Source organism: Phacochoerus africanus, chromosome 2, assembly GCF_016906955.1.
Source record: "Phacochoerus africanus isolate WHEZ1 chromosome 2, ROS_Pafr_v1, whole genome shotgun sequence".
NCBI classification, from domain to species: Eukaryota; Metazoa; Chordata; class Mammalia; order Artiodactyla; family Suidae; genus Phacochoerus; species Phacochoerus africanus.
Genome location: NC_062545.1, coordinates 257,406,457 through 257,431,457, shown reverse-complemented (window position 1 = coordinate 257,431,457; position 25,001 = coordinate 257,406,457). Strand labels below are relative to the sequence as shown.

At 45.7% G+C, this 25,001-nt stretch overlaps 1 protein-coding gene across 1 annotated transcript; it reads left to right on the top strand.

The window, feature by feature from the left end:
* Positions 1 to 1,009: 1,009 nt before the first annotated feature.
* Positions 1,010 to 24,560, top strand: TNFSF8 (TNF superfamily member 8). Its single transcript, XM_047768250.1, has 4 exons — positions 1,010 to 1,508; positions 10,583 to 10,625; positions 21,383 to 21,454; positions 22,930 to 24,560. The coding sequence occupies exons 1-4, from the start codon at positions 1,314 to 1,316 to the stop codon at positions 23,322 to 23,324; spliced, it is 705 nt and encodes a 234-aa protein (XP_047624206.1). The 5' UTR covers positions 1,010 to 1,313; the 3' UTR covers positions 23,325 to 24,560.
* The last annotated feature ends 441 nt before the right edge of the window (positions 24,561 to 25,001 follow it).

Sequence of the window (25,001 nt, the reverse complement as noted above, 5' to 3'; positions counted from 1 at the left end):
AAAAGAGGCGGGGTGGAATGATTTAGACAAGGACCCAAGACCAACGAGGGGGTAGGGCTGAGACAGGCCCTCAGGTTTTCATCCTTCCAGGGCAAAGACACGTTGAATGATTTAGTGTGCGTTCAGAGGCCAGCCAGGGATGGCTGTGCACCCAAGGCATTTCATTGATCAACATCTGCAACTTTGACAGAGACTCTGTTTATCCTCTCTGATCCTCAATTTTCCCATCTGGAAAAAAGAAATATCTGCCTCGGAGGGCAGAGGTGAGACAATTTCTAAATCTCCTAAGCACTGTGCTGGAAACAGAGGATGATCATTCAACTGTAGTAGTCTCATTCTCTCTCTCACACACACACACACACACACACACACACATCACAAACACGCACCTCCTGTCATGAAGGCAAACCACACATGCACAGCATACACGTGCCACACACCCACCACCTACAGGCACAGCACATGCACACACCACAGAGGAACCCCCCCACACACATTCTGCACCATTACCACTTCCCCACCCCCACCCTCACTGCCAATTCCTTCCCCTTTTTCTGAGGTTTACAGCAAGTCCAAGTTTATCTGCAAATTTAACAGACTGCAATATACTCTGCAGGAACTTCTGTACAAAAGATCAGTGTTTCTGAAAAGTGTCTTCAAAAGATCAGTGATACTCAGAAAGTATCTCTGAATCTGTTCCCGAATTTCATACCGCCATAAGCTTGTTATCCTTTGGATAAATCTCCAGATTTGTGGGCTCTTCCTTCCCAGATATCTAGTAGTATTTCCAGTTTTTAGCAGGAGCCAATATCATCAATTCTTCTGGTCACTCTACTGCAGCCCAAGGAAGCTAGTCTCCCCAAGGCCCAGCCAAGTGACATTTTCTGAGCTGCTGCAGCCCTTGCTAATGTGCAATTTCTCACTCAGGAAGGCGTTTTGTGTCTGAGACTGACTCAAACAGAAGTTGCTTTGCGCGCGCACACACACACACACACACACACACACCCCAGGGTAGGGAAACCGTCATTTTCCTATTCACCCTGTGACATCAGCCACCTTCTCTGTAGCTACAGTTTCTCTTCACTCAAATTAATCCCTGGCGATGAAAAATGAGCCTCTCCCCCACCCCTGCTGCCGCCCTTCTCCTCACGCCCCCAGAGAAGAGTTTCTTCTTCGTGTGGCGGCCGGTGAAGGTTTTTTTCCAAGTCACATGATCCAGGATGCAGGGGGAGAATCCTTCTTGGAACAGAGATGGGCCCAGACCGACTCAGATGAGGAGAGATAAGGTGTGATGTGGGGAAGGCTATATAAGAATGGACCCAGGGCTCCAGCAAGCATTCAACCCACTGGCCCCTTCTCAAGACACAGCCATGCATGTGCCCGCAGGCTCCGTCACCAGCCACCTGGGAACCTCCAGCCGCGGTTACTTCTATTTCACCACGGCCTCGCTGGCTCTGTGTCTCGTCTTTGCCGTGGTGACCATTATGGTGCTGGTAGTTCAGAAGACGGTAAGTGGACTTCTCTTCTTTGCCTTTCCTTTCTGATTTATGTTCCGTTTTCTCCACAGAGACTTGGGGATAAGCTTAAAAAAAAAAAAAAAAAGCCTGCATCATGTAGAGAAAGGGAGCAGAGAAATGGGAACTTAACCCTTCCAAGTAACATGGCTTTTTGAGAGAAAACTCTGTCAAGCCCTCTTCTCCAACTTTCCAGGCTCACGTGAGCCAAGAGAAGGGAGAGGAGCTATCAGCCTAGAGCAATTAAGATATTTAAAGGTTGCTGATCCAGAGACTGGTATCAAGGAAGGAAGCGATAAGGAGACGTGATAACACACTGGTATCACGTCTTAGGTGTTTTCAGACCAGATTCCAAGGTTCTGTATTCTCAGTCCAAATGTCCCTGAGATTTTGGAGGCTTCATCCAGGGCTAAGAGGTGTTTAAACCAGGAGCTAAGTTTCAGAGGCCAAAACCTGTAAGGGAAGGAAGCAAGAGAGAAAACCAGGGCTCCTCAGAGTTTGGGCATTTCAGCGTTAAAGCTCACAAGACAAATTGAAAGCTTCCTTCCAAGCCACTGCTTTGAAGAGCTTAGAGTGTCATAAAAACATAGAGCACAGAGGCAGAACACAAATATTTTTCACACCTGTTCCCTCTGAGACTGCTCAGAATTCTAAAACTACAAGCAATTATGGGTACACACTGTGGAGTTAAACTGCCTCAGGAAATTTACCCTTTTTTCTTTTTAAAGTAAATGGTAAGATCTGTTGTGAAAACAGACAAGATGAAGAAGGAAGCTTCTTCATATTTTAGGAAACTGGTCTTTATAGAGAATCCACCAGCATGTATTTTAAAGAAAATACAGCAGTGATAGTATATATTGAATTTTTAAATTTTGACAGTTTAAAAACTGTACCCCCCACCCTGCTACAGTAAGTACATGTCTATCTATTCCTTCAAAGCTCCCATTTTTCATAGTATTACAATCCTGCAGAATTTGTTCTGGTTTCCTTCAGCTGCCTTGGGTTGAATGCTCTTTAACTCATTGATTGCTAAAAAGAATGAAGCTTAAAAGGCTTTGGTATCTGTTTCTCAATTGCCATCAAGCTTTGAAATTTAAATGAAGAACTGAGGCTGCATTAAAGTGAAAGAAAACAGAATTGACAGCATTTGATTTAGATTGTAGGATTTATAATATTCATCATTTAATGTGCTCATCTACATCTACTGGTAATAACACTCTTGAAAATATTCTAGGACCCTTTTTTTCTGTACAGGGTCTATCATTTCTGTAATTCTAATTGTAAGTAAACCAGAAGTGTATTATTTTATAGCAACAGCCGAAGAAAAGAAATTAAAGTGTTCTTTGCAAATTTCTTTAAAGTTTGCAGCTAGAACTGCTATGAGAAAGAAAGAAAGAAAGGAAGAGAGAAAGAGAGAGAGCTGATGGGGATACAGGGTGTGGTGGTAACATGTAAAGCTAGAGAGAACCCCGAAATGGTCCTTATTCAAATCTTAACTTTGGGTTGAATTGAGTCTTTCCATGAAGGAATTGGAGTGGATCTTTCTGCCCCATTTTTGAAAATGTGGAAAATGAGGAACAGAAAGGGGACAGACAAAGGCTTGACCTTAAGTTGTCCTGAGAAAGTGGTGGAGTCAAGACTGTCTGACTCTTTACGACCGTCCCCTTTGACAATGTAGATGGCCCCAGAAGCACTAAGAAACTTGGTTCCTGCTCTTCTTTTGAGAGTCTTATCTTCTTGGCATCTGCTTTCCTTGACCTACCCTTCTGCTGGGACACGAAAAGATTCACTTCACAATCTGACTGGAGGGTTTCATGTACAGTGATTTCTTGGCCTGAGAAACATCAGTTACTTGCTTAAAAGCACTGTGATATTAAAAGTTAAGTGTTTTACACATATCATTTCCAATAATTTGCTCAGCTATTAACTGTTATTAAGAGCTAAGAAGAGAGAGTTATCCCCTTGAGCTTGAGTTATTAGGAAAGGCTTCCAGGAGGAAAACTTTAGGACAGATAAAACTTAAGACAAATGAAGAGATGCTAACAGGACTTCTGGTAAAGAAATCAATGGGAGATAGCCAAGGAACTTAAACTCACATCTCAATTATTAAAAATGAAATGGACTGATGGCCACATAACACTTTTTGTGTGAGGGTAAATAGGAGCAGGGCTGAGAACCACAAGAATGGTTTTATTGGCCCAAGAAGTCACAGTTCTAAATAAAAAGGCACATGTACAGACAACATGTAAAATAAGATTAAGGCATAAATATAATACGTGATGGAAGACAGGCACATAGGGCTACCATGAGACCACAAGTTAAGGAGACAGAACATTTTCCCAGGCAGGTCTAAGAAAGACTTCACCAGAGACTGAAGCTTCACTTTGGCTTAAGAAGCATGTACAGTATCAAACAGGTGAAGGGAAATCAGAGGACAGAGCACCCCTGGCCAATGGAACAGCATGAGAAAAGTGATGGAGAAGAGAAGTGTAGGGCGTGTAGGAAAATTAACAAAGACTGCTTTGAGATTTGGCCTGAAGCCCAAAAAACTCCAAGGTCAAATTCCTTGGGAGAGGCAAAGAAGGAACTTAGGTTTCAACCTCAAATATCTATTGAGCATCTACTGTGTGCAGGACATTGTTCTAAGCAATGGGTATAGAGCCTTCATCAAAGCCAACAAAATCTCTGCTTTCTTATGGAATTTCTGTTACTTACGGAATTATTGCCTACTGATGTCTTATGTCTCTGGGATGGCTGTATTTTACTTACATTTAAGCCATTATATTTATTTAAAATATTATATTCATGTGCTGTAAGAAAAGTAAATAGTGAACAAAGGAAAAGAAAGAAAAGTAGAAATCTCTCACACTCCCCCCATTCAACCACTAATCCCTCTTCCCTGAGATAAGGACCATCAATAGATTCTTCCATGTCCTTCCAGAAATCTACGCATCTACAAATATATAGTACACACGTGTCATTATAGTAAACTCAAAAATCTGCATCTTGTTACTAACTTGACAGTATATCTTGGAGATCTTTCCAATACATGGGAGTCCAGCTTATTCTTTTGAAGAGTCACATAATATTCTATCATACTTCATATTTCATCTGTGTCTAGTGAAGTATCTTATGTTTTTCTCTAGAAGTTTTGCATCCTGTGTCCGTCTGAAGTGTATCTATGGGATAAATTCCCAGTGATGGGAACAGAGTGTACATTTTTCAATTCTATAAATAATATCAATCAGCTTCCAAAGAGATTGCACCAATACACTGCTCTTGAGGAAGCAAAAGTCCTACCAACAAAGAGACAGATCTTAATTTTAACAGAGAAAGAAAGAAAATGCATTTCTTTTTTTTTTTTTTTCTTTCTCCCTGTCTTTTTTTAGGGCTGCACCCACAGCATCTGGAAGTTCCCAGGCTAGGGGTCTAATCAGAGCTACAGCTGCCAGCCTACACCACAGCCAAAGCAATGCCGGATCCTTAACCCACTGAGCGAGGCCAGGGATCAAACCCGCAACCTCATGGTTCCTAGTTGGATTCGTTTCCACTGTGCCACGACGGGAACTCCCAGAAAACTGATTTCTTGTTGAGTATCCACAACAGAGTACATGCATATATGTCAGGATGAAATTTCACATAGTTTAAAGTAAAAAGAAAAACAAAATGTCTCATATCTCCTCCAGAGACAAGGGTTATGTAGAGACAGACTATAAAGTTGACACCATAAGTATTTTCAGGAGTTCCCATAGTGGCGCAGTGGTTAACGAATCCGACTAGGAACCATGAGGTTGCAGGTTCGATCCCTGGCCTTGCTCAGTGGGTTAACGATCCGGCGTTGTCATGAACTGTGGTGTAGGTCGCAGACACGGCTCGGATCCCATGTTGCTGTGGCTCTGGCGTAGGCCGGCGGCTACAGCTCCGATTGGACCCCTAGCCTGGGAACCTCCATATGCCGCGGGAGCGGCCCAAGAAATAGCAAAAAGACCAAAAAAAAAAAAAAAAAGTATTTTAAGTTCAAGTGGCTCTGAGGTCTTCAATCTTAGAGACATCTCTGTTACAAATCAGGAGCCTGGACTTATCCACCCCTGGAGAGATCCTTTTACATTCCACAAGGTTAGAACAGGGGCTCCTTAGGTCTTCTAGGAGACCCTTTCTAGACAGAAGAGAAAGAAGATACCTTCTTTCCCTTTATAAGCAAAGAAAATTGCTATTTAAAAAAATTCGTATTTACTAATACCATTCTACTTTCCCCCCAAGAGTGGGGTTTAGGGTTAGTCATTGGTACGGTTTTATGGTCTGCTTTTCAACCCAGATAAAATATAGGGGTGAACTGAAATGCCCTGTGATACTTCCCTCTATCCAAGTTACTCTTTTCCAATGCATTCAGTTTATCAATCCAAAAAGTCCACTGAAAATCTCCTCTGGGGACAGCCCTGTGCTGGGCTATGAGGGAAGGACTCAAGTGTGTTTCTGAGAATCTCTAAGGTGGAGAGATGAGGCCCAAACACTCAAGAGTTTGAGATTAGGGCAGAATGGCACTGAACCTGAATGTCATAGACCAGAGGAGAGGAAGATAATTTCTGCTTGGGATGAAGGAGAGTTTTGCAGAGGAGCTTAGAAGAGAATCTAAGCCTCCTCCGAGAATTAGAAGGATCCTGTCTTATGCCCAAAGTTTTATTTAAAAATATGTTAAACCTACAGAAAAACAGAATGGTAAGCACTCAAATAACCTTTAATCTAAATTCATTAAATATTAATATCTTGCCATGTCTCTGCTCTTTCTATATATGTGAAAGTGAGTTTCAGGCAGTATGCCCTTTCACCCGCATGTATTTCAGCACCCATCTCCCACTTACTGCAGTGCCGTTATCACAGCAAGAGTGTTAACTCAGGAACATCACCTCATATTAAATATAATATATTATAATTACATACAGCCTATATTTTAATTTCCCCCACTTGTTCAAAAATGCCCTCCACATCTGTTGTGCCTGATTTCATTTGTCAATTCAGAATCCGCTCTTAGGTCACAAACATTAGGTTTCATCTGTTTTAATCTAGAATGTTAACTGTTTAAAAGGTGGTCCTGGGAGCTTGTTAGAAATGCAGAACCTCAGGCTCCATTCTAGATCTACTGAATTAAAATTTGCATTGGAGTAAGGGCCCAGGTGATCTATGGGAACACTAAAGTTTGAAAAGCAATGACCTAATAATCTCCTCTGTTCTTTGTTGTTTTTTATAACATTGAGTTTTTCAAAGGGTCCAGGCCAGTTCTGTCTGGGATTTGTCTTAGTGTTTGCTCACAACTGATTATGTTCAGATGAAACATTTCACTTTCTCATGGAGTCTCAGGAGAATTTCCCACACCAGCTTCATCCTGCCCTACCCTAGAGAGGCGACATGGCTTGGCATTAAAGGGCACTGCCTTCCAAGTCAACACACCTGAGTTTGAATCCTTTCCCTGCTATTCATCACCTGTGGGACCTTCTATAATCATTAAGCCACCCCTCCAGGTCTTAGTCCATCACTAACTCTTGGCGTAAAGAGCCAATAAAATAATGCACGTAAACATTTGGCCCCCACTAACTGCTTAATCACGTTAGTTCAAAAATAAGAGAGGCAATCCTGGCAAAGGTCTCCATGGCCCACCTTACAAGACAATGTGAGGCCAGCAAGGAAGGAAATATGGAACTGGCCTGGCATATTCCAAACGTTAGCTGCCTTTGGCCATCTTCAACCAGAAAGGGCATCTTTTGCCAAAGTACATTTGGGAGCTGATCTCCCTGCACGGCATTGCTTTGTGGAAAGAAGTTAAGTCTTTCCAGGCAAATTATGTACCTCAGTAGGGTTAAGAGGGGAACCAAAATAGCTACCTTTTCAAGTGCCTGCTAATGTGTTAGGTGTACCTTATTGTGTCCACAACGACCCAGTGGAGGGAAGGATTATTAGCCCTTAATCACAGGGACTAAAGGAAATGGGAAAACGGAGTCCTCAGCCGGGAAGATGATTGCAACAGGTCATTTCATGTGGGGACAAACAGATTAAACATGATGGTTCCTTCTTCCATACACAGAAACATTGTTGCAGATGCCCATCCGACACCCAGAGTCTGAAAAAAAAGAGAAGTACACTTAAGGAAGTGTAGCTGGTTGGTAACCATGGAGATGAAATTTCCTGAGCTACTCAATGGAGCTGAGAATGACAACTTGGGAAGGTCCCTTTGCTTGTGTCTGTGTCTAGCCTATGTCCTACTGACCTCGAAGCCAAGTTGCTAAGCAAGGTGGTTCACATTTTCCCAACCAAGACCCAGATCCCCAGGCAAGATCTGGGAAATAATTCTAAGACTGGGAGATGCCTTACTAGAGAGGAGCAGATGGGCTGCCCTTAGCACAGTGCCTAGGACTAAAGAGCCCTCAGAAAATTTTAAGTCATCATCCATTTACACCCTACTTCCCCATCTCCAAATATAAGGACTGCTAGTGGGAGGGGAGAGGGAGGAAGCTTTGCTACCCCTGGCTTCCAAAGACACCGTCTCTGCTGGGCAGTAGAGAGAGCTCTGCAGAACTGCAGTCCAGGATCTGTCACTGACTCATGGATGTCTCAGGTTCCTTGTCTGTATCATTATTTTGATGGACTAAAGGAAGTCTTGGTGCCCCTCTGGCCCTGATTCTCTGATCCTGTCTGGGACCCTGAAGCCAAAGGAAGCTAAGGGGACCTCAGCCCAGGAGCTCTCCAAGACAAGAATAGTCAGTCTCACTTCTGTCCTGGGTGCCATGTTCCCTGTGTGAAGGTTTAAGCAACAGGATTCTTTTCTGTACTAAGAGGCTTTGTGGTTGACATCCTCCTGTCTGAAGCCAGGAAACCGAAAGCCCTCAAACGACAGAGCCCCCCGGCCCCAACCCCTTATCCAGGTAAATTAGATCTCCTCCCAGATATGATCTATTACAACCTTGCTACTCAAGGTGTGTTCTGTGCACCAGGAGCACAGGCATCGCCTGGGAGCTTGTCAGAAATACTCTCAGGCTCCACCCACACCTGCTGAATCAGAATTCGCATCTCAACAAGCTCCCCCAAGGGATTCTAACACAAGTTAAAGTTCAAGAAGCACTATCTTGAAACACTCTGCCTCTCTCCCCTCCTAGTTCTTGCCACAACTTCTAGTTACATACTTATTTGTATCTTGTACATGACAGCTTTAATGATTGATCCACAAAATCCACCGGATGCCTTCCAATGACTAACTTAGAACCTGGCGCACACCAGGAGCCCATTCATCATGTGCTGAGAGTATGAGTCTCTGGTATTTCCCCGAATCCAGCGGTCCTGGGATGGTTCTGCAGATTTTGCTGCTCCAGCATTCCTTCACTGCCCCTAAATACCTTCCTGGTCAGCCAACAGATGCATCGATCTTATCACCACATCCCAACGGAGATGTTTTCTTCATGTGTGTGTACATCACACTAATCCACAGGCACGCCTGGCAGTAAAATAGGTGTCTATTAAGTTGTGAAATGCTGTTTGTTGTCTTGCAGAGGCAACCTAGAGGGGATTTTTGTGACATCAGGTTTTCCTCTGAACTGCATGCGTAACTGAGAGACCACAAATGTACAGCATTGTTTGTTAGCTTAAGAGTTTTCAACTAAAGCAATAAAATTATAGAATATTAGAGCAAAGAGAGAAGGACCTTCCGAGCCAAGTTCATTTCCTTTCCCCTGATGAGCTGAAGCCCCCAAATTTATACCGCCTTCCACCACCTCCAGATCAGTACTCTGCCAGGGCTTTGCCTCAGGAGACTTTCTCAACTCACTACCACCCATGTGGGCTGGAGAAGAGACTCATAAATCAGAAGAAGAGCTGTCAATGGGAGCCAACCCCTAGAGCAACAGGAGAACAAAAGAGGAACTCCAGATGGCCCTAGGTGTTCATGCCACAAACTAAAAAAATAAGAGGCGGGCAGCTGCTAACTTCTTGCTCCAGTAGAGTGTGGGGAGTTGTTTTCATCCATGTAAATGTTCACATCTCTCTAGGTCTTTATCAGTATTTCAGTCCAATGCACTACAAGAGATCCCAACCTGGACAGGTCAAATGGTGAATAAGACACTTCATTCCCTATTGGCAAGACACCTGAGGGGTGTCTCCAGGCTGAGGTGGGGAGAAGGGGGAGGGGTGGGGAACCTAGTCTCTGAAGAATTTATTAGGGGTGAAGATCTATGCCCATTTACTTCTGTTGCTTAATTGCTCAAAGCACCTCAGCAAGACCTCCCTCTCATCCCCTTCGTTCCCCAGCCCAGGAGGCCCTCAGAAGACAATATGCTATCAGATTTTCTGCTAACAACCTCTCACTTACCCCTGTAAATATTTATGTATATAGTTATGCTTATTATAGAATAAATAATATGAAACAGTGTGAAAATTAAATATTTATGATTATGTATGTGACATATTTATAAATAGTTAGATCAATAGCCAAATATAAACTTGTAATAAATTCATCAGGGCAGGGAGCCAAATTATTTATGGTATCTTCACAGTGCTCAGCATGTAATCATTCTATTAATTCAGAATTTCCAACCACAGGAGAGACAGAAATGTACCTTCCCAGGTATGTTTACAACACACTTTCACTATCTGATGAACCAAACACAGGAAAAAAAAGTCCACGTATATTTATATACTACACTTGATTGTGCTTACGTTAACCAAAGCAGGAAAAAATAACACATGTGGAGGTAAAAAGAAAAGCATTGGACTAAAAGTTGCAGATGCTGGTCCCTGAGCTACCAGAAACTTTTTGCCTTTCAGTCTCTGGCTCCTCCCCTGGGAAATGTGGGCAGTAATTCTCCAGTTGTGTTTCTGATAAGCAGGGTGTAGAGCAAATGATGAGAAAGCGCACTGTAAACTAAGCCAGTGAATCCATGTTTTTTTAAATCTAAGAGTCAGATGGAACATGAATTCAAAATTGCGCAATACTTTGAGGACAACTAAAATGGAAATGAAAAACACGAGCTGTTTCAACCAGATGACTTCCTCACGCTGCTTTTGTTTTTCTCTTTCTTCTCTTCCAGGACTCCATTCCCGACCCACCAGGCAAATTTCACCTTAAAGGAGGTAAGACCTTGGGATTGGGAGCGGCGTGCAGGGACTCATTCACATCATGTCACAGGCCATTAGCAATCAGAAACATCATGACAGTGTCCAACAGAAGAGTGAGTGGAGGCAGAGGTGGGGCGGCTCAGGGCTGATGCATCGCCATCCACCTGAGCAGCCCCCCACAAGTTCTCCCACCAGTGAGAATTCTCCCTCTGGCATAGGCTGCCACACTGGCGCAGATGGGAACACAAAGCGGCGTTGTGCTGGGAGCTTAAAATCTGGAGTCAAGCATCCCTGGCCTGGGAACGGAGATCCCACATGAAGCTGCTGCATGTGGGAGGGACCCGAGGGGGAAAAATAATCTAGAGTTAAGCAAATGTGGGTATGAATCTTGGCTCTACAACCCACCTGAGACACTCAGTTCCTCATCTATGAAACGGGACAAATAATACCCACCTCATGAAGGGACTGGAGAAACCTATCGGATCTCTCCCGTAAACTGCTTGGCGTGGTGAGCAGCACAGAGTAATCATTAAGTAACTGGTAACAGCCATAATGCACAAGGAAGTCAAAGGCTTGTGAAACAGACCTCCTCACCACCCATACTTCCTATCATTCAAGTCACTAATGAATGTATTGTCTCTACCAGCCCCAGAGTGGTGACATGCAGTTAACGTGGAAAATGAAAAACTTTGAGATCTGATAAATGTTTGCATTTCCCAGAAAAGGAACAGTAAGACCAAGTGAAATGTCTTGGTCAGGGTCATGCGGAGTCAAACCTAGAACCCAGATGTCCTCCTCTCTAATGCAGCGTCCTTTCAACCCCAGAGCAGTAACCCCATCTCAGTCCTAGAACCTTTAGAACCTAGACAGCAAGCACAGCTGCAAAACCAGAGAGCTCAGAGGGGAAAAAAAAAAAAAGAACAAGAGTGGGTCTTTATAGGCACTTGGATAGAGACAGCAGGGCATCACTGGGACCAGAGGACACAAGTGTCTGGACACAGCTCCCCACACCAACAGCACTCACATCACACTTGGCATTTCCTTCAGGATACCCTTAGCCATGCTTCTGCTAATGTCTGTCACCCAGAGACTTCAAACGTCAGGGCAAAATCCCCCAGAGCAGCAGTCTGGATCGTTCAAGGCAGACGCATAATTACAGCTTTGTCGACAATAGCTAAACTTTGGCTGAATTACTTAGCATGTGACCTCCATTCCCATAATGCCTCTGTAGACAGTCACATTAAGGTAAACAGAAGTGTGGCATCCTAGAGGTAAGCAAGCTTTCTTTCTCTGTGAAGGGCCAGACAGTAAACATTTCAGGCTTTGCAGACCATGAGGTCCCTATTGCAAAGAGTCCACTCAGCTGCTGTGGTGCAGAAGCAGCCATCAACTGTGCAAATGAGCAGGCATGGCCCATAGAACTTCATGCAGAGAATGAGGCGGTGGCCTGGATCTCTTCCACAGACCAGCATTTGTGCCCCCATCATGGAAACAGTAACGCCTTTAGAATCAGAACACGGAGCTTTGCAAAAAGCCAAAGGCACAGAGTAAATGTTCCACAGCCATCCAGGTTTTCCAAGTTTTGACCGGAACTTTATTTTTCAAGAGGAGGAGGTGGATTTTAAGAACATATAACCTCAATGACAAGGACAGTTTTGATCAGGCAATGTGACCTCAGGCATTCTGGGTCTCAGTTTCTGTACTTTCATCATAGGTCGCTGACCACAGGGGCTCTTTTTCCCAAAACCAACTATACTTCCCTCTGAGAGTATGTCCCAGCCTACATATTTTTGGTGCTAAAATGTCCTTTCTTTTACAACATGAAGCCGATACAGATGGAAATTAAGTTGGTTTGCCTTCTGTCAGTTTTGTTGCTGTTGTTTTAATGGTCACAAAAGGGAAAATAATAAGCTGCCTGTTCTATGCTGGCCACTGAATTTGCATTTTGGAGCAAATATTTTTGGTCCATAAAATCCAAAATTTTGGGAGTCATGGACTAGAAAATTTATCAGATCACTTCTGATATGGGTCATCACTGTGGACATCAGAACACAAACTAATCCGAAACCAACCTCAGCTCACAACTCGATGTTTTTGCAACCAGAAAAAAAATGCTAATCATTTTCACCAGGGCCATGACACTTCTGTGAAAGTGCTTCCTGCACTTCCTTTGGGTTGATCTTAGCCTCTATCCTGTAAGTGAGCAACATGGGGATTAGCATTCCCATTTTGTAGATAATGAGCTGAGGCCCAAGGAATCAAGGTGACTGGCCTAAGGTCATCTAGGGAGTTGATGGCAGGGCAGGGATCAGAATCCAGGGCTGCTCTCTAGCCCCGCTGACCTGCTATGCATGGCCCCTGGCTTTCTCCTGCTTTTAATGCTCAAGCCTCCACTCCTCTCAGCTTGGCAAACTACAGACACAGCAGTAGGGCGAGGTGCAAAGAAAACCACCTTGGAGCAAGACCTGGGCTCCAGAACTGACCTTTGCACCAGCAGGCTGTGTTTCTCTGGGCAAGTCTTTCCTCCTGTTTGGGCCTTGCCAGCAATATACTAAATGAAGTGGAAAGGTCTTTCCAGCTTTGGTGCTTTATGATACTCTAACCTTTCACTCATACAGGAATACAGAAGAAAAAAGTCCAAAAAGATTATTTCTAACAATCTTGAGGAAGTCTGCAGCCACAGTCTCCTCTCCCCTGCGAGTCCCTGTTAAAAAGGGACGAGCAGCAAACTCCCTTTTGAAAAGTCACTGCAAGACACTCCAGGCAGAGGGGAAACGTCTTCCAGAAACTCCAGGGAGGACACCCAGGGGAGGTACGTGGTTTGCCACTCAGGTTGCCAAGAGCAGAAGCCAGACACCTTCCAGGGAGCCCTCTGCTACCAGCTGATGGAAACTATCCCCCGTCAGCAGGAAGCCAGCAGCAGCCCAAAGCCTGGAAAGCAGGGCCATATACACACCCCACAGCAGTGAAACACAAGATGACACTTAGCTGCAGGGAAATCACAGAAAACCAAGCCTTTGAAAGGACGTCTGAGTCCCGACAAAGCTGCCCCTTCCCACAGGCCAGGAGACTTGTCGCCAGCAGACTGCCGCCTCACACCCACTCCGCTGTGCTGCCAGGACCCATCCAGGGGCTCAGTCGGGACTGTGGGCAGGAAGAGCACTGAGAAAGGACCTTTCCCACACCCTCTCCTCTTCCCTAGAAAATGGAGTCACTAAGGACTCCTGCACAGAGCCACTACAAGGGGGGGCAGCAAATACGAGCGCTGGCTGAGCCTATGTCCTTGGACACAAGGGTCCAGGAGGGCTGGGAGACAGAGGCCTGTGCTGCTTCTCATCACTTCTTGTTCCAGTTTCCTGCCTCTGCCTCATTTTGAATCTCACGTGTGCCCGGGTATGTGCCTTGTCTGCCCAAACCCCTGAACATAGACCCCCTATTATGCCTGACTTGCCCAGAGTTCCAGAAGCACCGCACACTGGTGTCTAGCAAAGTGGACAGCAGGGTTTGGGCTGTGTGGAGAAGCTGGCAGGGCTGTCCCGTCTGTCATGGAGGATGATGCAGAAGTGAGTCTTGGGGCCCACCAGGCCTTCGAGGCCTCTGCGTTCCAGCCACCGGGGCTTTCTCAGGGACCGTGTTCCTCCCTGGGCGTCAGCTCTCCGCCATGCATACTGACCCACTCTCCCTCTCACCTTTTTTATGTCCTCTTTCTTTCTGTTCTCACCACCCCATCACTTCCCCTCGCAAACCCTGCTGAAATTCAAATTCTACTGACTTTATTGCAAAATGAGTTTGGTCGCCTTGGTCTCAGCCCCAGGACTTCCCAACATCCCAACAACCAATTATCAGTTCTTACCTGCATGAGGGGAATTCTGTAGACAGCTTTCAAATCAGTTTTTCTTTTATTCCCTTACGAGGCATGTGTAAGGAAGGATCTGTTGGAGTGAAAACCACAAACACGGATGGGGCAACTCACTCTGTGCCAAGCACTGGGCTGAGTGCTTGGTGATTCACTCATGCAGTCTCACAACAAGCCCTGAGGATAATTATCAGTTCTAGTTTATAAGTAGGGAAACCCGAGCACAGAGAGGTTTACTGACTTGCTAACAAAATCCAGGCTGATCTGCCCTGGAGCCCTTTGGCTTAACCTGGACCGTAAGGTGAGGTAATTCTTCCTGCCAGGGCTCCTCCTGGTACCCCAGGCTAGGAATCCTTCCAAGGCCCTTGATCACTAGCTCGGCACCTGCTCCTGCAGCTGTCTGTCTTCCTGTCACTGCAGCACTCTCTCTGCTGCGGAGCTCTGGACAGAGAGGGTCACTAGGGCAACCACGGAGCGGTGGGGCCCAAAGGGCCATGAGCAGGGGATCTGAGGCTAAGTTCAGGCCCCAGCTTTGCAGCTGAGGAGTCATGAGACCTGGTGTGATTCCCTGCTCCCTAGAGCCTGCCAGGTAGAAGAGTCTGTCTTTCCTGGGAAGGTCAAGTGGCCCCCAGCATCCAGAGGTCTCTGGAGGCCCTGAGGAAGTGGAAACGGTGGGAAGACCATGTGAAGGGGTCTCGAACCCCTTCTGAGCATCCCCTGCCCTCATATGGAATCAGTCTCCTGCTGAAGATGAGGTACAAAATGCAGAGAACTGGGCTAAACTCTGCGATACCTAGATTCCAGCCCTGGGACTTCGTCTCCAGGGCTGGAGTTTCCTGTTGTTGAAAATATCAGAAGTGAGGGGGACAAACCAGCTGACCTGTCCTGGCGTGGATTTTGCTCTGGATATAACATTCCACGAATGAAACAAATAGGATTAGGATTTTTGACCATTTTACCAGCCTAACAATTTACAATTTGTGCAGGCTACCCTCCTTCCCACTCCTCCTACTAAAAAGAAAACATAGCTGTTAAAAGAGATCAAGTAAGGCGGGCTCTCTAACTAACTAGGGAGCCCCCCGACCCCAAGGGAACAATACAAGCTACCCACTGAGGGCAGTGAAACCAAACCAAGGATCAGGCTACTCACCAACCCCCGCTATCCCTGAAGTCGATGAGCTGTGGTGGCAGCACCACCAGGACACGACACTGGTGGCAGAAGAGGCAGGTAGAGAAGCTGCAGCCCCCTCCCCGAGAAGGACTGAAAATAGCAAACAGAGACCTCACTTCTTTCAGACGGACTTGCCTGGATCTTAGCTTCCCCAATCCACCAGCTGTTGTAGTTTTTCCCACAGCAGCAGGGGTACTCCTGCTCAGGGGATAACTGCTTTTCAGACAATCACAGGCCTCAAAGAGCTTATCTGCCGCTCCATTTACTTTAAACCCGCTCACTCAAAACTCACACTTAAACTGTCTTTTTCTTAAGGCAGAGCCAACAGGTATCAGAAATCTCTGTATAAGAAATAAACTAGAAAATGGGCCACTGAGAATAAGGTAGAACAGGGGGCCACCCAGAGTGCTAAAGCCATGTAATGTGTACCTAATCCCTACCCCTCACCCCTCGTCACCACGAGGAAAGAGGGGAGGGAGGAACAGATGGGGTGGGGTCAAGGGGAGACAGGAGGGGAGGGGAGGAAAAGGAAAAAAACTTCAGATCACTGAGAAACATTACAATTTATACTCAGATTTAGCACATACAAATCACAAGTCTCTAAATCCAGAGGAAAAAAAAATCCTCATCTTTCAAATACTTTGGAGAAGAGGGAAGAAAGAAAGAGAGAAGTAGTGGAAGGAGGGAGGAGCAGAGGGAAGAAGGGAAAGAGGGAGGGAAAGCAGGCCAGTTCCTCAAACTGGCTTCATCACGTATTTCACCCAAGCTCTCTGGACACTAAACGTGTTGGCTTAAATGCCTACAAGCCGAGCAGTGCAAGCTCGGGGCCAGGCCATGGGAGCCAACCATCACGCAGTGGACTCTGGATGATGGACACAACCTCACTGTTACACATTATCCCACTTAATCCTCCTGGTAACTTTCCAAGAGAGGTTATTATTACCCCCACTTTTGAGAGAATCCAAAGAGGCTGAGTCATTTGTGCAAAGCCACACAACTTCAGCCAGATCACTCTGCTAAGCAGCATTGCTAAGCTGTGCCACTGTTAACAACCAGGGAAGGGGGAGCAGGGGAGCTACCATGTGCTAGTCGTCTCCTCTAAGCCATGCGCTGTACCGGCCACTTGACATCCACAATCCCACTGCATCCTTGCAACATCCATACGTTTGGGTTGACTGTTACCATCCCCACTTCGCGGATGCAGGAACTGAGGGTCAGGAAGGGGAAGTGACAGGTCTGAAGCTAAAAGCCCTGACCAGAACCCCGGTGCTCTCTTTGAGATGCGCTGCATCTGTTTTGCCCTGCTATCAACCTAGGTGTCTGGCACTCAGATCCCATACAATCTGGCTGGAATGGTAGTCTGTTTTGCCCCCTTGGGCACTGTTGCATCTTAATGGAAGCCTGACTGCCTTTTACTTACAACTCAGTGGGGTTCAGCACAGTGGCCTGAAGTCACCTGCCAGTGCTCACCCAGGCTACTTTTTCCCAGCACCTTCCCCTCTCTGGGCAGTTTTTTAGTCCAGAGTGAATGGGGGCTGCAAACCCACTTCTTATATTTAACCCTCCCTGCTCCACGGGAAGACCAAAAATAGGAGTCAGAGCGCTGGACTAGGAGTTAAGAACTCTGTGCTCTGAACCTAGATCTGCCACTAACCTACTGTCATGTTTTAAGCCAGACCTTCGGACCCTCTGGGTTCAGTCTCCACACTCATAGTCCAGGGTCATGGTTAACTTCGCATCTAATGGCCCTATCTAATACTGTGAGGTCTAATATTTTGAGATCTCATGGTGGATTCCAGTTCTCATGTTGCCATTGATCTGACCTCTAGGACATGACCCTTTCAACCACCTGAAGCAACTCTTTCTCTCTACCTCTGCTTTCTGTGCACCTGGCCAAGAGGGTTTCTCTTCAGGCTTCCAAACAAAGCCCAGAAAGTTCCCTCTAGAGGAAGCCAGCGCTTGGAGAAACAGCTTACAAAGCTTGCCCATCTGAAGGCCTTGGTCCTCAAGGGAATTCACAGAGTACTCAAACCGCCCCCATGGAAGTAAGGAGTCCTTGGCTCTGGCTCTGCCTCTGTCACTGACTCCTGGGGACAGACTAGGACAAGTCTGCTGTGGGGGTAATGTTGGGGAGCACATGCTATGCAGTTACCAAGCCCAGACCAGATGACTTCTACACGAACTTTCATTTCTATGGACCATGAAAATCCTTATGGAATCAGAACAAGTTATTTCTCGTTCCTGTCTCATAACCAGAAAGAAAGGTGTATCATGGACTCACAGACTCAAGCCTCCTGGCTGATGACCCATGAAACATTCATCTAGGTCTTAACCAGAGCCTCAGGACCCTCAAACCAACCTGACGAATCTTTGAACAGCACTAACAGGTCAAGTATTTGAGCCGCCAGCCCTGTGACTTACAGTGTGATTTGCATGTCCTTAGTGAGGGCCCTCCCACTGCCTCACCTGAGAGATGGGGACAAAAGCAGTGTGGGTATTATCAGAGTGCATGTCTCCTTAAAGGTTACGGAGCCTTAGGGTTTGGGCTCCACGAGCAGCTGTCTGTCTTCCTGCCAATAGCCTTGTCAGATGTTAAAGGTCAGCAGTGTTTCCTTCTCTGGGCTCCTCTCCAAGTTCAGCAGCCCCATTCCACCACTAGCCTCCCTGGTGCCTTGGTTCCCCAGCCCGCCCCATTAGCCAGCTCTAGCAATGTCATTCTTCGAGGGAGTGGCCTGTGTTTTTCCCTTCTCTTGAAACCTTCTAAAAGATTCTTTAAGAAAAACTAAGATACATCATGCCATTTGACTTCAGGAAATGCAGATGCTTCAAAATAAGGGTTTTTTTTTTTTTTTTTTCCATCCTTGGGTTTCTCAGAATTACAACTGAGGTCAACCCAGCAAACGTGCAAAGACCAAAGGGGAAAGGAAAAAAGAACCTACATGTGTGAGAGGCAAACACAGGCTTGTACTTCTACAGCCACCTGTTTACAGAAACTCACCTGACAGATGCCACCACAAGTGACCTGGTGTTGAAGGGGTCTCTGGCCATTGAGTAGAATCTATTCTTGATGGGATGTGCTGGCCTCAGACAAGAGCATGAATCTTAACCTTTTGTTTAATCTAACCGAACCTGCAGAACCAATGGGAGGATAAAGCCAGGTGTTATTCCAGCACAGAAGGGAAAGGCAAGCCAAGCATGCATATTCATCTCACTCGAGCCATAGAAGGCACCCCAAGCCCCCAACCTCCAGGATAGAGGTAAAAAAATCCACTCAGAGAGTTCCCAATGTGGCACAACAGGACGTCCTGGGAGCACTGGGATGCAGGTTCAATCCCCCGCCCAGCACAGTGGGTTAAGGATTTGGCTTTGCCACAGCTGCAGCTTAGGTCAAAACTATTTGAATCTGATCCCTGGCTCGGGAACTCCACATGCCATGGGGAGGCCAAAAAAGGGGAAAAAAAAAATGCAGGCATTATTGTCAAACAGCCTGGCTTTGAATCTCCACTCTAACACTGAATAGATGTGTAAATGTGAATAAGACATCTAACTTCTTAAAGCCTCAGTTTCCTTATGTACAAGAGAGAACTCATTTTAGTCCCTTTCTCATGAGGTGATTGTGAAAATTAAGTAAAATAATGCATGTAACATGCTTAGCAGACTACCAAGAAAATAGCCATCAGTTAATACGTATCAGCTATTATTTTATGATTATTACTAGTACTACCAGAACTACTACTACTACTAGTACTACTACTACTACCATTGGGACAGAGAGGACAAGGGAATGAGAGGGGAGAGGGAGGGAAGAGACTGCAAAATTCAGCAGGAGTTAGAACACAAGGGAACTCGAATGTCATGTGGAAGAGCTTAGCCCTGATCCTGCAGGCACAGTAGTATCAGAAAGGGGTTCCAAGCAGAGCAGAGAGGCAGCCAGATGTACCTCTCTCTGATTCCTTCCAACTGGATGTGCCACACCCCGAAAAGAGAAGGCTGGGCCGGGGGACTCCCTCCCAGTAGGCACAGCACATTTAAGAATGAGCAGCCCTCACTGTTGTGACTGTACACACCTAGGAGTGTGGGCTACAGGCCAAAACAGGCAGGACAAGAACGCTAGTTGGAGGTGAGTGAGAGTTGGGATCAAAACAACGGCAGCTGGCCTACCAGCCCTCCTCCTCCAAGAGACGCTTGGACCAGAGCCTCTTTATGCCCTGAGGGCAGATAAGGATGAAAACCACTCCCTGCTTCTGCTGGAGGTGCCTCTAGCAGTGAGCCTGTTCAGACAGCAGAGGGAACTCTTCACTTAATTTTCAACCACTCCAAGTCCCCTATCCTGCTGTAGGAAAGCCAGGAGGGATTTTTCTCAGGCCTGGACAGAGAAGGCAACCAGGAAGATTGTGAGTCCAACAGATACTACTGGAAGATCCAGTGAACAAGCACACTAAGATGTGGCCGTTTCAACTGAATGGACCTATGACTGCCTAGTCTCTGATGAATGGAATGAATGCTCACCTCTTGTGACACCATCAAAAAGAGGCCACTGTCAGGTCTTAGATCTCCCAGTTTTACAAACAGGGAAACCAAGGCCCAAAGAGGAGAAGAAAAATCACCAGAATAAGCTAAATTCATGAGTCACTGCAGGAAATGTATAACTTGGTCCTTTGCAGACAAAATAGTTATTATAATAAGAAACTAAGCTGCCATCACCAGGGAATATATTAAAAATATTTCTATTTCTTAAATGCCACCACGACATAAACATTGTCTTTTTTCCCTGCCCAGGAAGTTCCAGATAGCAGGCTCCCTGCTTAGATCTTTTTAATCCCATATCCTCTTAAAGTTGAGCTCTGGGATGGGTTTATCTCCCCTGACTGGCAAAATGAATGGCCTTGAGAAAGAAACCTGGTCTCTGGAATCAGACAGACATGGGGATGAATCTCAGGATTTCCACCAACGTGCATGACCTTTTAGCACTGACCATGTCTGGGAACCAAGATTAGCCTTTGCAGAGTTTTTTTGAGAATTAATTAGCTGAAATACAAAAAAGTACACAAACGAGTATCTGGTGCACTTGGAAGGATGACAATAATTACCATCAGTATTAGTGTTCTAACTACCACAGCGTGGCTTAGTAACATAAGACAATGTACTTAATCTGTCTGGTCCCTTGGAGTTCCCGTCGTGGCGCAGTGGTTAACAAATCCGACTAGGAACCATGAGGTTGCGGGTTCGGTCCCTGCCCTTGCTCAGTGGGTTAACGATCCGGCGTTGCCGTGAGCTGTGGTGTAGGTTGCAGACGCGGTTCGGATCCTGCGTTGCTGTGGCTCTGGCGTAGGCCGGTGGCTACAGCTCCGATTTGACCCCTAGCCTGGGAACCTCCATATGCCGCGGGAGCGGCCCAAAGAAATAGCAAAAAGACAAAAAAAAAAAAAAAAATCTGTCTGGTCCCCAGGCTTTTTGTCCATCTCTCAAAGGGATTTAACAATACCTCTCTCATGGAGTTGTTGCAAAGATCAAGTGAGCCGAAGTATATGAAGTGACAAGAATCACACCTGAATAATATAGGAAGTCAGGCCACAACTGTTTCCTTCTAGCAACTTCCAGTCTTTGGTAAAAGCCTAAATGGAAGCAATCAATTAAATATATATGTGGTACTTTAGGGGAAAATGAGAAATAAACAAAATTTCCTTTTGCTGTCTCCAGCTCCCAGAGCAGAGAAAGACATTTAATCTATGATCTTCTTTCTAGGGAACTGCTCAGAGGACATCTTATGTATCCTGGAAAGGGCTCCGTTCAAGAAGTCATGGGCCTACCTCCAAGGTCAGTAACTAAATCCAGGAACCCCAACCGTGTGAGGGACATGTCCTGCGGCCTTTCTGAAATGTCTAAGCCAGAGGTCACAAGTAGAATCCCACAGCCAAATGTGACATGCAGATGTGTTTTGTTTAGCCTGTATGGTAATTTTTACACTTTGAATATAAGTGCCTTAAAGGGAAAAGAGAGATGTTACTCTAAAGCTACAAATTCCTGCTTCCTCAGCCTCATTCACTCCTGTAAGCATGCCTCCCTGGCCTCTGCAGGCATCGGTGCCCGGCCCCCCACTGCTCTTCATGCATCTGTCCACAGGCTGCAGGCACAGTGGATGGAACCTGTCCTCATGCAAGGGAAGTAGGCTCTTAATCTCTGCCTCCATCAAGTTATTCACAAGGGAACCACAAAACTGCTTTGTGCCCAGACTGACAGCTTAATGAACATGTTGGCACAGGGCCTATTTGCATATTGCAGCATGCTTCAGGTAAGAGGCCTCTTATAAATGAAATAATAAGAGGCATTTACACTGGGAAAGATAAGGTACAGAGGAGATGGCCAAGTTTCTCTGAAATAGCCATTCTGCTCATTTAAAAAATTCAATTTTGCTGTTAGATTAGTTCTCATTCTTCAGTTGAACTGCAGTGAGGTTTAAAGGGAAGCAATTAAAATGAACGTGCCAGCTTTCCGATTCTGAAAGACATTCTGACCAATCAGTGCTGATTTTCACTTGCTAGGACTCAGAGACTTGGCTTCTGACACCCACATGTTAGCTGAGAGGGTCTGCTAATTCTCTGCTTTTCTATAAATCCCATCTGGAGGAGTCTCTTAATGTGCACTGGAGATTATGTTTGGCTCCACGATTATGTTTGGCTGCCCTCTTGAAGTTTAAAGAGAGGGAGACATTTAAAAATTCTGACAATGAATAGCTAAAGGACACGTCTTAATGTGAAAGTTAACAGACTGAGATTCTCCTGGAACTTCCAATGCCTTAACTGATTACTAACGGAACAAAACTGAATGTTTTATCTCTGACACTTTGTGCAATGCCTACCGAATAATAGTCCCCATTGACCAAAAACATTCATTGATTGACTGAGTAAATTAACATGATAGATCAGAATGCATGGAGAATACAATCCAGGAGCTTATCGTCTGAAAAGGAAAAATAAATGACAATTATAATAACAGAATAATATAACAAGTGGAAAACAATTCTGTAGGAGGTAGAGATCTCGCACCATGTGCGTTCTGACCCTCCAGCTTTATGCATCAGAGATCAGGAAAAGGGGCGGTCTTGCACCTGCGCCTGAGGACTAAGTAGCACTTAGGAGTAACACAGAAGATATGCCAGATGGCTGAAACAGCAGGTGGTATTACAGAAAACATGGGGTGTGAATGGGAAGCCTTACGTAAAGACCCCAAATTTCCCAATCGGTATCTGAAATTTGCCTAATAATTCTGCGGTTCTTCTGTCCTCTTTCCAGTGTCAAAGCATATAAACAAAACCAAGTTGTCTTGGAACAAAGACGGCATCATCCATGGAGTCCGATATCATGATGGGAACCTGGTAATCCAGTTCCCTGGTTGGTACTTCATTATTTGCCAACTGCAGTTTCTTGTGAAATGCCCGGAACATTCTGTTGATCTGAAGTTGGAGCTTCTTATCAATGAAAATGTCAAAAAGCAGACACTGGTAACAGTGTGTGAGTCTGGGGTGCAAACCAAAAGCATATACCAGAATCTCTCTCAATTCTTGCTGGAGCACCTCCAGGTCAATACCACCATATCAGTCAACGTGGATAAATTCCAGTACGTGAATACAAACACCTTTCCTCTTGAGAATGTGTTGTCCATCTTCTTATACAGCAGCTCAGACTGAAGCATCTCTCCTGACTTTCGGGAAGAAAGCAACGCTCTACCACACAGCACTTCATCCATCCAGACACTTGGGGAAAAAAGCAAACTTTAGACCCAGACTGAAACCACAAAGGGAATTACATAGTACACTTCTCCTTCTGTCTCTTGGGAAGATACAGCTCCAGGTTAAAAAAGAAAGAGTTCTGTGTGAAGTCTCTTTCAGATAGAAGACAGGGAAGCCATGTGGTGAGCTGGACAGAGCCCCACATGGGAATCGGAAGGGATGGACTCAGGCCCAGCCCTGCCGCTAACTCACTGTATGACCTGGAGCTGGGCCTCTCCCTCCCTGGAACTCAGGACCCATGCCTGAAAAATCAAGGGACAGGGCCTGAATCTGTCCAAAGTCTCTTGCATCTCAGAAGACCAGGCTTTCTCGTCACAGACCTGCGAACTAAGATTCCAGCACTGTTCTCAAAGACCCCAACCAAAAGAAAGCTCCCATCCCCCACTGGGATAAACCAGGTATTAGTAATATCTGTCTGCATGTCACCTCAGCCGAGCCAGGCTCTGGGGACACCATGACAAATGGTGTGAACTGTAGGATCTAAGATGCATAAAACTGACCATCCCGAATCTCATACCTCCGGGATATTTGGAAAACCATCTGACCAGGCTTGATTCCACTCAAGTTAAGACTGACAGTATGTTAACGACAGCTTTTGTTTCCTGTCAGCAAAGGGCCACGCATTCAGCAAGCACTCAATTAGTGTGCTGCCGTCAAGGTGATCAGTCATTTGGTCAGAGAAGAGCTGCTGCCATCACCCACATAACCTCTTTCTGTTCCCAGCTTCAGACACTGCTCAGGAAACCACTGCTGTGGAGCGTTTTTAAGGCCCCACGGCACTGCTGATAGACAGGGGTGACTCTGGAAATGGGGAGAAGGACTTCGGAGTGCTGGCCACCTCCTCTCCTGACTTGGGAAGCTGAGACACTGCAGCCTATGTTCACATTTGTCTTCGAAGAAGCACTGTTTGTTTGAGAGAAGGACCACTGACTTGAAATAGAAGCTCCTATGGTTTTGCTTCAGAAGGAAAAGGGACCCTTAACTGCTATGCAAAAGAATGAGCGAGCAAAATTTGCATTTTCCTCAAACAGAGGAGAGAAAAGAAAGGAGCCAGAACTCAGGAAAGTTTGTCAGAGAAAGACTAGCAAAGACTTCAAAGGAGAACAAAAGATGGTATGAATGAGAGGGCTTTGGGAGGAAAAAAAAATGGCTCAGGGAGAGACTGCAGTCATTTGCTGAGCAGGGCACTATGTCGACCCTCCTAGGTCTCTGCTGTGAAATATGAGTAAAGCCTACAGTTCTCTCTAATACTTCCCGTGAGTAGCTTCCTTGGGCGGAGTGGGCACTGGAAGAGGTGTTGAATTCAGCAAGCCAAGTGCTACGAGGTAAACACAGAAACAGGTTTTGAGGACTTGAAGCCACAGAAGAAGGGGGCACCTGGCACTTATACCCTAACTCTGCAGGACAAATGAATCTTGCTTAAAGCAACCTCATATACCTTTGAAAAGGTATCCGCAACCTAAGCATGTGCAAGCTAAGCAGATTTTCTACCTTCTCATATTCTAACTTGAGAAAGTTTCCATTTTCATTTTTCAGCAACACCTCTCTGAGCAGACTTGCACATTGCGAGGGGTT